Source organism: Gavialis gangeticus, unplaced genomic scaffold (genome assembly GCF_001723915.1).
Source record: "Gavialis gangeticus isolate Ggan-Ray unplaced genomic scaffold, GavGan_comp1, whole genome shotgun sequence".
Classification (NCBI taxonomy): Eukaryota; Metazoa; Chordata; order Crocodylia; family Gavialidae; genus Gavialis; species Gavialis gangeticus.
This window is the reverse complement of record NW_017728997.1, coordinates 45001699-45013360: the sequence shown is the minus strand read 5'-3', so window position 1 is coordinate 45013360 and position 11662 is coordinate 45001699. Positions and strand designations below refer to the sequence as shown.

The 11662-nt window shown below is 39.2% G+C and overlaps 2 protein-coding genes across 5 annotated transcripts in view; one reads left to right on the top strand and one right to left on the bottom strand.

Moving 5' to 3' along the window:
* The window catches only part of ECM2 (extracellular matrix protein 2), a 43499-nt gene extending 35570 nt beyond the window's left edge, over positions 1-7929 (top strand). Inside the window, exons 8-10 of one of the 2 annotated variants that reach the window (XM_019505115.1) lie at positions 1004-1143; positions 4752-5078; positions 6009-7929. In XM_019505115.1, coding sequence (XP_019360660.1) covers positions 1004-1143; positions 4752-5078; positions 6009-6216 — 675 coding nt within the window. In that variant the 3' untranslated portion in view covers positions 6217-7929. The remainder of the gene's footprint in view (positions 1-1003; positions 1144-4751; positions 5079-6008) is intronic. The other variant, XM_019505116.1, reaches the window with a different exon arrangement.
* The window catches only part of CENPP (centromere protein P), a 484341-nt gene that overhangs the window by 124040 nt on the left and 348639 nt on the right, over positions 1-11662 (bottom strand). The window lies entirely within an intron of this gene.

The following is an 11662-nucleotide window of genomic DNA, read 5'->3' as shown; positions in this document are numbered from 1 at the left end:
CATCTCCTTTGGCCAGGACCAAGTCTAGCAGAGCGTCACCTCTGGTTGGCCCATGCACCTCCTGAGTCAGGAAGAGCTCCTTGACACAGGTCAGGAAGGACTGTAACTGATCCATCTTGGCTGAGTGCTCCTCCAAGGAGATATCTGGATAATTAAAATCACCCATGACGACCATGTCATGTGCATGTGCAGCCTCAGTCAATTCTTGAATGAACTCCAGATTGAGTTCCTCCCCCTGGTTTGGTGGTCTGTAATATACACCTACACTTAGGTCTCTCTCGCTGTGCCCACCCCCCCGCCCAGCTTGACCCAGAGGGTTTCAAGCTGTCCATTTTTGGAGCTGATGTCAGCCTCCAAGGAGGTGTACTGCTCTTTTACATAGAGAGCAACACCTCCACCTTTCTTCCCCACCCGGTCCCTTCTATGCAGGGTGTAGCCTCTATAGGTACACTCCAGTCATGTGAGGAGTCCCACCAGGTCTCTGTAATCCCTACCAGATCATAATGCACACTGGAGAGTAGGAGGGCTAGATCCTCCTGCTTGTTCCCCATGCTCCTGGCGTTAGTATATAGGCACCTGAGTCCTCCTGCTAAGGCCCTTGCCTTCCTGTCCCGCTGATGGAGAACTATTCCCTCTGCTCCCTCAAGAGTGGCTATCCCAGTGTCTCTATTTACAGGGCTTACTTGTATGTTGTTCCCTGGATGTTTGAATTTGTGTATTCCCATCCCCCAGCAATCTTAGTTTATAAGTCCTGTCCAGAAGATCGGCCACCCTGGCTGCAAACAGGGACTTAACTTTTCTTGTGAGCTGGATGCCATCCCAGGAGTCCTCTCTCTCTGAAGTGTGCGGCTCATTATACAGAGACTCAGACAATTATTTTGTTATGTCGAAGTTGGTTATTTTATTATGAGGTATCATTTATATTAAAAGTAGCCTTTCGTTTTGACAACAGGAAACAAATCCTAATATTTTTATAAACTTTCCTTTTCAAACATACTTGTAGGAATTACATCTGGAAAATAATCAAATTGAAGAGATTTCTGAAATTTGCTTTAACCGTACCAGAAATATAAACCTCATTGTGCTAAAGCATAACAAATTGGAAGAAGACAGAATAGCACCTTTGGCTTGGATTAATCAAGAGTAAGTACTCACAGTCCAAGATGTACTTGTTTTGTTTCCTAGAACTATTAGTACACATAGCAACACAAAAAAGGAATATTTGCACTGTAATTAATTTTTTTAAAAAATCAAAGTTCCATTTTAGAAGTCTACAAACAGCATGATATAATTATTATACTACTTAATGATCAGTTTTCTCTACAAATGTAATAAAGGAACACAGAACTGGAAGGGCCTCCTTGGCTACCAAATTGAGTCCCTTGTATTTGCAGGCAACAGTTTACTCAACTATTCCTAAAAATAGCCAGTAACAGACAACTACAAGGTACAAATCTAGAAACACCAGGATTATTCTATACCATGACACAAGTAAGAGAAAACGAGAGAAAGGCCCTGCTAATGTCCTGCCATTGCAATGACAGAAATAATTGGTTAATGGATGCTCAGAGGATCCTAGGAAGAGCATTGCCATCAAAGAAAGCAAAACCCTCACATTCCTTGCCCATATGACCTTCCTGACTCCAAATTTGGTTATCAGTTTGATTTCTAATTAGAAGATCAAGGAACCTATGAATTTTTCATGTACTGGCAAGGACACCAGGACACCCTAATTAGAGCATACAACCTTAACTATAGGAATCCACTTGCCATAACACCAAGAAAAGCATTAAGGAGGGGGGAAACCATTTGTCTTCCTGGTCACTGTAAGTGATCAGCAAAAGACAGAAAAATAAGATATTATCAGGCACCTACTACACAACAAACGAATTACCCCTACACTCGAACAAGGGGACAGCAAATACTTTACTTCACTTACTGAACACATACCAAAGCTCCCTATGCCAACCCTTCCATAAACATGTGCGGTACTTTGCTCCCACTACTTTGCTCAGAAGAGCATTCCAAAAGTTCACACCTCTGACTGGAATTTTTATCAGAGGATCAGACAATTTCTGTCTAAATTTGTACACAACCAGTTTGTAGTCATTTGTTCTTACGAGTGTTATTGTATCCTAAAATCCTCTTCTCCCTTGCAAATATTCACGCCACTAATGTATTTGTAAAAGCAAATACATCTTCTATCAATCTCAGTCTTGCTAATATAGACAAGCCAACCCCCTTTAATCTTCTTTCAGAAGTTTAGGTCTCCATTTTCTTAACCACCTCTGTAAGCCTTTTTTGAGCACTGGTGCCCAGACCACAGATAGCATTCTAAGTGAGGTCTTACCAATGATTTGGGTAATGGTACTTACCTCTACTGAATGTATTTCAGTGAACACAACTTAGAATAGTATTACCTTTTTTCAAAAGTTATATCATAAGTCATGGGCATCCTATGACTAATCGATATAACAAAGTCTCTTTTTCTTTTAGTTGTTTCCAATTTATGTGCTCTCATTTTATAGCCAAAATCTTTGTTAATTTCTAAGCACATGACTTCTCACTTTATTCTGCTAAACTTCAAGCCCTTTCTAATTTTATAGTCCAAAACTTTAAGTTTTTTGTATAATAATCTGGTTCTCTTCTATGTAGGCAATGCCCCCAGTTTAGTGTTAGCTGCAAATTTCATGAAGTCACATGTAACTCCAGTATCAACGTCACTAATAAAAATGTTAAACAGAATGCATCTTAAAACCAATCCCTGACCAATCTAGTCTCCCTTTGAGCAAGAAACGTATCCAGCTCACAGTTGTGGACTGATGCCCACCCTCCTCTTCCATTTGGCCAAAACTTCCCATGAAGAATGATATCTGAAGTTCTGATTCATTTTAGATAACTTAAAGCAACTGCATTACTTTTGTTTCAAGAAGTCAGTTATATCATAGAAGCCATTATATTAGGCAGATAGCCTTGATTAAAAATTTAGCAGTATACAAAATCATTTTTAAAGTAATTTTGATATTATGGGTCAACTGCATTCATTGCAATTAATTTTAATCTTAAAGCTAAAAACTATTTTTATTCACAATCTAAAATGAACACTAATCAGTTGCATTCTGATTAATTAGATTATGCTGTATGAACATTAACTTTAAAGTATATATAGCCCCTACATGCATATTTTACTGGCCCAGTTTCCAATTGTTAAATACATGTAGGTTGTTATGGTCAACACCTATACCAGTATCCTAGGTAAGAGAATTATAAAAATATAATTATAATTACATGATTAAAAAACCAGTAAGGCGTACATCATTATTCTCGTATTTGAAGGAAAAGACATTTTCCATTTTCTATGAGTTTCAAAACATGGGATTAATGGTAATAAAGCATAACCTTCCTGCTGTGGGAAGTTGTTTGAGAGGTTACAGAGGGAACAGCTATGGCTTCTTAACTGGAAGGGCCACACAAGATCCAGTGGAAATTCCACAGGATTTTGGAGCATTTGTCTAGAGAACAATCTTACATCACAAACATTTTCAGTATTGTCACATGCTCCCCTCATCCTTAGCAAATATATTCCACCTGAAGATGAATTCTTTATTAGCTGTCTACGTACAATCCTCTCTTGCCTTCAAAGAAAAGCAGTAAACATAAGCAGGCTTCATGTCTTCTCAATATGAAGAAATTGAAGGAGACATGAAAATACCTGGCAGATATATATCAGCAACTGGATGGTATTACTTGTTTTTAAAAATATACCACTACCTCTCTGTGCATATAGGATGGATCCTACAACAAATCTAATGAAATTTCAGCTGAAGTCAGGTAAACTTCAAATCAGTGTCAATGGGGCAATGATTTAAAATTTAGCACATGAGACTAGTCCCAAATATAGGTCTGATCCTTCAGTCCCTATTTAAGTGTTGCCTTGCTAAAGAACAACAGCACCAAATGCAAAATCGTCTATGGAAAAGGAGTAGATGGCAGTTAATTGTACACTGAAAATATTGACATTTTCTGGTGTAACTCACTGTTGTAGATCTAAGTTTCTTATTGGGCATGTCTACATGGGCATTTAAGTGCGACTAAATTTAATGTGCATTAAGCTAATGCGCATTAAACAATTTTTGGCAGGTGTCTACACATGCAAGGACTTGGCACTAAAGGGGTCTGCCATGTGTCCCCAGTGGCTGGGGAGACCCAGCACTAAAGTTAGTGACGGGTTATGTCTACATGTGCATTAATGCACTTTAACTAATCGTGCCTAAATTTGATACCTGCATTTGCAAGTATCAAATTTAAGCACCACGATTGGCCTAACTGTGCCAAATTAAAGGTGTGCATGCAGAGACACACACTTGTAATGTGCATTAAATTAGGCTAATTTGTATTAATGTATCTCCTGTAGACAAGACTATTGAGTAGGAATTAGTTCTTTGAGTTTTCTAGCTTTCTACTTATTTTATGGCATATTTCCCCACAACACCAATACACAAGTGTAGTTCTTGCCTAATTATGACTTTTATTTACCATTTGGATTGTTATTTTTAGACTAACAATTTCTAACCATATTCCCTAAAATTAATTCTCTTTTAACATAAACAAAGCACCCAGAAAAAAATTCACTTCCAAATAATTAATCAACTAGTTTTTGGCACCAATAATGTTATTCTGCACTGAATGCAACATTAACTTTGCAGCATACTGTATCATTTTTACATCTCTTTTTATCTCCTTTAATGCAGGAACTTGGAGTCTATTGACCTTTCTTACAATAAGTTATATCATGTTCCCTCCTATCTGCCAAAATCTTTATTGCACCTGGTACTCATTGGAAACCAGATAGAGAGAATTCCAGGATATGTGTTTGGTCATATGAAGCCAGGGCTGGAATACCTTTACCTTTCCTTTAACAAACTTAACAATGATGGAATTGATCCAGTGTCCTTCTTTGGAGCATATCACTCTTTGAGAGAGTTATTTTTGGATCACAATGAATTAAAGTCTATACCATTTGGAATTGCAGAAATGAAAGCATTACGCTTTCTGAGGCTGAACAACAACAAAATACGGTATTTTCAAACTTGACTTTTTAAATATTAAAATAAGATAATATTAAAAGGGATTTAATAAAGGATTTACTATGTTTTAAAATATAAGCTCTCTTTCATGAGCAACAGATTTTAAATACTGAGCATGGGAATGAGTTTTGAATTCTCTATAACAATATTTTGTATAAGAGTCCAACTCATTTAAGAAAGAAAAACATGGCCTAAGACTCCTTACATTGTTTTTAAAAAAGCTACAACACAACCTTGCTTACTCCCAGTGTTCTTCAAGAACTCAGTTTATCATAGACCTGAGGTCAGACCCCAGCTAAGGCTACACTCAGGTTGGCACAGCAAACAAGAGTGCAGGAAAAGTTGATTCTAAGTCACCTTTCCCCTTTTTTGATCCTAGTGCAAAGCGAAGACTAAACTGGTCGGCTAGAAGTAGTTATATCAACTTTATGGCACCTTTATGTGGGGAATTTGTAAATGTCCATGTAGCACATGTTTCCAGCTACTTTGTGTTGCCCTGAGATCTGCAAAGTAGCTGAGTGATGGACCATGTGTGTTATCCATGTTACGAATGCAGTTCATCCAAACTGATTTCTAAAGTAAATATATTAAATTAAGATGATAGTGCAAAGAAAAACATTCAACTGTGTTACAAAAAGTAATTAGAGATGTAAATTCATTTTTAAATGAGCTTAATAAAAAAAATGTCTTTTTTACCATTGTTATATTGTACATGAATAATAAGTAGTGGTTAATATTAATATGACATTATTATAATAATTATAATTGTTGCTATTGTAAAGCTAATGAAAGTTATATTGCTGATCAAATCCAAATGTTTTAAACAACATGGTAATCAGCATCTCTAAAATGAACTGATTAACAAATAACTTGCTAGTAATCTTTAATAATTAAGCCAGTATTTTTCATCTGATTGCCCAGGACAGTCCCTTCAGAACGCATCTGTAGATCTAACATTGGTGATGATATTGTTGATGACAGTAATGAGGAAGAAGAGGATGGAGATTCATGTTTGGAACATCTTCATCTTGAAAACAATTACATCAATACAAGGGACATTTCACCTTATGCATTTTCCTGCATAAGATCCTATTCCAGTGTTGTGCTGAAACCACAGAAGATCAAATAAACACCATATTTTTTATGCAAAATTTATTTTTACATCTGTAATGACATTATTTATTCACTATCACATGCTCCAATGAAGTTAATTCCTAGTTAAAAATGTATCTTGGCACTGTAGCCACAATTAATGCAAATAATGTGCCAAAAGTGGTATTTGATGAAGTATGTCACCTAAAAGCTGTTTGATTTGTTTAGTTTATCCTGTTAACACATGCATACACACACGCAAAAAACAGTAATTAGATTAGGGTCTCTTAAAATTCTCTTGATAGTATTTCTGTTTAAATAGTGTAGACCTATTTGTACTCTCAGTTACACCTATGCAAATCTGCTGAAAATTGCAAGAACAGATTATGGCCAATATACGTAATTTGCCATATCTAGTCTGACTCCATGGATTTAAAAACAAAATAAATTAGATTGTCTACTATTTGTGTCATATTCAAGAAATACATGATAGATTGCTTAAAAACTGTAGTGCTGGAAAAATAATAATGGCCAAAAATCTTGTAGTGTTAAACTACCTTCTAGTTAGAATTTTAGGGAGGAAGTGTTTAAGATCTTAATATAGTTACAAGTTTGTTCTTATGTAAAGATTTTGTTGTAGAACAAAAACCGGAAAGTTCAGTGCTAATACTATAAAAGAACTGAAACAATCTATATAAAAAATATTTGTAACATTTATTTTTACCTATGTATGCTTACTACCTATAGCTGTGCTTACTTAAAGATACATTGCTACACGCAGAAAATGTATAATGTAGACGGTAATGGTAAGTTCATTATGCCATTTTTTATTTCCATAAATAAGTGCAGCTGAAATGTTTCCAGTTAATGTAAAGTAATAATTTTAGATGTAAATTGATGAAGGAATGTTTAAATTTTGCATTTTACCTTATTAGCAGTAGAAGCATTCTATGAGAAATGCTTATAAATGAGCTTCTAATTCCCAGGAAAGTAGTTAAGATTTAAGAGATTTTCAACCACTTGAAGATTTTGGTCACCATAAGAAAAGAAAAGAAGCATTCAATCTTAAAATTTCTTCTTAAGTTTCTCCTTAAGTATTTTTAATACTTTGTACCAGAGTACTCTTTTAAACATAATAATTGCTAATTTATTATATACAACATATACAATGTGCCCACATACACAGACTACTTGTTTTCTCTAACATTATACAAACATTTGTCTACAAAACCAGAGTGCTATAAGTTTATCTCTAATCCTGCTCTCGTAAAATTAAGCTATACATAATAAAGCCCAAACTTAATTTATTTGAATGTGAAACAAATTATTTGCAATTTTGTGCATTGTTTTGGTAAAATTGGTATGGTATATGGCCCTTCGGCAGAAAGCCTGCATTGACCATTTTGCCTAAGTATGGTCATTCTGGTAGGCCATTCAGAAAAAATGACACACGTTCTCATGCACAGTGTTCTGTTTTTAACAGATTTATTTAATAATTTAAAAGCTTTTGCATTTCTACATATTGAATCTTTTATTTATATCAGTCAGATCAAGGATATGGGCAAGCATTCATTTAAAGCATTTACAAACTCTGCTGTAATTTGAAGTGCTTTAAATTTGGAGTTTTTCAGCACTGTGCAACCATACAGTCCTTTTTCCATCAGGGGCACTTCAAAATGGCTGCAAAAGTCCAAACTTTTGTGTTGCAAGAAGATTACAAATAAAAGACTTGTTTTGTTGAATCCTGAAAGAGGTGTGGCTGGGACTTGGATTACAGACAGATTACACCCTAGAGTACTCAAGGAGTTGGCAGGTGTCATAGCCAAGCCATTGGCAAAAATATTTGAAAATTCGTGGTGCTCAGGTGAAGTACCTGAAGACTGGAAGAAGGCCAATGTGGTACCCATCTTCAAGAAAGGGTGGAAAGTTGATCCTGGGAATTACAGGCCAATCAGCTTGACCTCAATTCCCGGTAAGTTTTTAGAGAAAATTATCAAGGAGACCCTTCTGGATAAGTTGGCTGAAGGCAACAACCTAAGGGATAGCCAGCACGGGTTTGTCACGGGTAGGTCTCGCCTGACCAATCTCATTCTCCTTCTATGACCAGGTGACATATCACCTGGACAAGGGAGAAGAGATTGATGTCATATACCTGGACTTTAAAAAAGCCTTTGATCTGGTGTCTCATGACCTCCTCATGGAAAAATTGGCCAACTGTGGCCTTGGCTTCACCACAGTCCAATAGCTGGGTAATTGGCTCCGAGGTCGGACCCAGAGAGTAGTGGTCGATGGTAGCGAACCATCATGGCACTCCGTGACCAGTGGTATCCCCCAAGGCTTTGTCCTTCAACTGGTTCTTTTTAACATCTTTATCAATGATGTGGACATTGGTATCAGAAGTGCACTGGTTAAGTTCACCGATGACACTAAACTTTGGGGCGTAGCATTCCACACCGGCTAGTGATCCAGGCTGACCCAGATAAATTTAGTAAGTGGGCGGATACAAACCTCATGCCTTTCAATATAGATAAATGAAAGGGACTCCACCTTGTGAGAAAAAACCCGCACCATGCTTATAGGCTCAGCAGTGCTACACTTGGTAGCACCACGGCTGAAAGAGACCTGGGGGTCATGATTGACCACAAGATGAACATAAGCCACCAATGCGATGTTGCAGCTGGCAAAGCAAACAATACTCTGGCTTGCATTCATAGATGCTTCTCAAGTAAATCTCAGAATGTCATCCTCCCACTGTTCTTGGCCTTGGTGAGGCCACAGTTGGAGTACTGCATCCAGTTCTGGGCTCCGCAATTCAAGAAGGATGTCGAGTCATTTGAGAGAGTCCAAAGGACAGCCATGCGCATGATCAGAGGGGAAGAAAATAGGCCTGTACATCAGGATCTGGGGGAATGCCTGTTTACCAGAGTACCCCAAGGAAAAACAAGGACCAACGGTCATAAACTCATCCAAGACCTTTCTAGCCTGGACATAAGGAAAAATTTCTTTATTGTCCGAGCCACCAAGAACTGGAATAGACTCCTTCCAGAGGTGGTGCAGGCACCCAATATCAGACCCATGCTATAAAGTAATAAGAGTGATGGTTCATTTAAAATGAAAATTGTTGGCAGAGACCTGAAACACTCATCATATGTGCATATCCAAACTAAAAGAGCCAGAGAAAAAAGCTGAGCCAGTGTAACTAAAGTACTCAAAGAAACCACGTATACATTTCAACTGAACTAGCAACTAATGAAGACAAAAGACTTAATACACATTTCAAGCAAAACCTGTAAAAAATGCCCTATGAGCATGTATGTGACAAATGCACCTTGCTAAACACATCCTCACATTTCTCAAAACAGGCATCCAATGTCTAAGGTGTTACAAATGTCTCAATCATTCAATGTATGTCTGAAGTTTTGTAAATAGACTGTCCACAAGCTATTGCAAATTTGCCCCATTGATAAGCAAATACCCAAAGACAGGTCCAGTAACCAACGCCTCTAAGCATCTTGTTTGACCACTCAGGCCCCATCACATTTAACTACAAGAAACACAAGTCTTTACACCTGGACAAATCCAAAAAAACAGTAGCCAGGCAATTTAACAACTGTAATGTAATGGTCACCCTTTTCCTCCCTGTTTTGTTCAGACATTAGTTGACCAACCATCAAGGAAAAATGCTTTGAAGCCCTACAATTAAAACAGTATAAAAAACAAGACAGAATTGCCAGCAAGATGTGCAGTCCAGAGAAAATCAAGAAGCCATCCTGCACCACTTAGCATGCGAGTGGAAGACCCACTCTCTGTGAAAGCTGACAAACTACTTCCTTCCTGCTTGGGTAAAAATCTCTTGCAACTAAGATAATACAAGGACTACTAGCTCATTTTATATTGGGAAAAAGTCCTTCTTCTGTCATTTAGTTTTATAGCTTGTTGGTAGTTATTAATAGCAAACAGGTTTGCTTTAATCAACCTAGTGTTGTGCCAATTCTTAAAGCACTAGGTTTAAAAATGTTTTTTAAGTGCAACAGTAGCCATCAGCATCTGGAAGCTGATCAGACTCCAGTACATGGACATGTCCACAGTGGGAATGGATATGCAAAAGATGAGCCACACCATCCAGAGGGCAACACAGCTCATCTGCCTCACCAACCCCTAGGAAGTCATTGCTGGATTTGCCCACATAGGCTTTCCAAACAGCATAGGGGTCATCAATGGCACTCCCATTCTTATCTTGTGCCCTGCCCACCACAGTACATCAACCATAAGGATTTCTTCTGCATTATGGTACAGGGGTCATGTCTACACATTCATTAATGGGTTTTTGGTAATGTGCATTAAATTTAGTACCTGCATTATGAAGTACTAGAAAAATCACATTAGCATATTTTAATGTGCATTAGTGAAATCACACAGATTTTGTGTGATGCTTTAATGTGCATTAAAATAGGCTAATGCACATTAAAGTGCATATGTAGACATGCTCAGGGTATCAGAGGCCACCAGGGACAGTTCACACACCACCACCAGCTGGTTAGTCAAGGTCTATGGCACCAGGATGTTTGGAAACTCCAGGTTGATGCTCCTGAAGACCAGGGATCTTGGTTTTCCATTTGCCACAGAAAAACACAGATGTTTCCCTTTAGAGGAGATAAGTGTAGGAAACAGAGGTTTCCCTTTGCAGGCTGGCAGAGTTCCAGCCCACAAGGGGCTTCTTGGGGTTGGGGGGAACAGGACTCAAGGGGTGCCACATGCATGTGTGCATGTATATACATGCACATGGCCAGCAACACAGCCACACAATGGAGGACAGCAGCTTCCCCAGCTGCCTGCAGATAAGTCTATGGGGGGAAGGAAGCATAGGCGGCACAGGCATAGGGAATGCATGGGGGTCGGAGAGGCAAACTGAGATGGGCCATGGTGAGGGAGAAAGTGGGGCAGGGTTGGTAGCTGGAACTAGGGGTGTCCATGACCAGGGTGGAACTGTGCAGCTGCAGGACTGGCTGAGGGAGCAGGAAGAAGCCATGGGTGGCTTTTCCAGAGGTGGTGGAGAGGCTGCCTCCCTGTTGCTGTGTGTACTCCTGAGGAGGGGTTCTGTGCCAGAGGAGACACATGGAGGGACATGGGAGGGCATGTGACCCCCATCCCCAGATTTGTGCATGGGGCAGAGAAGGATGTGGACTGTCTGCTGCAGGGCTCAGGACTCCCCATCATACTGCCCTTCCCCCAGGAGCCTCCATGGCCCAGTGGGCAGGACCTGGCTCAGAAGGGCAGAGTGCGGCAGGTAGGCTTGGTGCCGCTGCCGGGACCCCACAATCGCTGCACTGTCATGGTGAGGGACTCTCTGCCCACCTGGCAGTAGTGGGGGTGGCAACAGCATGGAGTTTTGCTCCCTGTTGCCAACCTCCCACACTGGGTCTCACTCGCTGGGCTGCGGAGGCCCCCAGGGGGAGGGTAGCAGGGTGGGGAGCCCCAAGCCC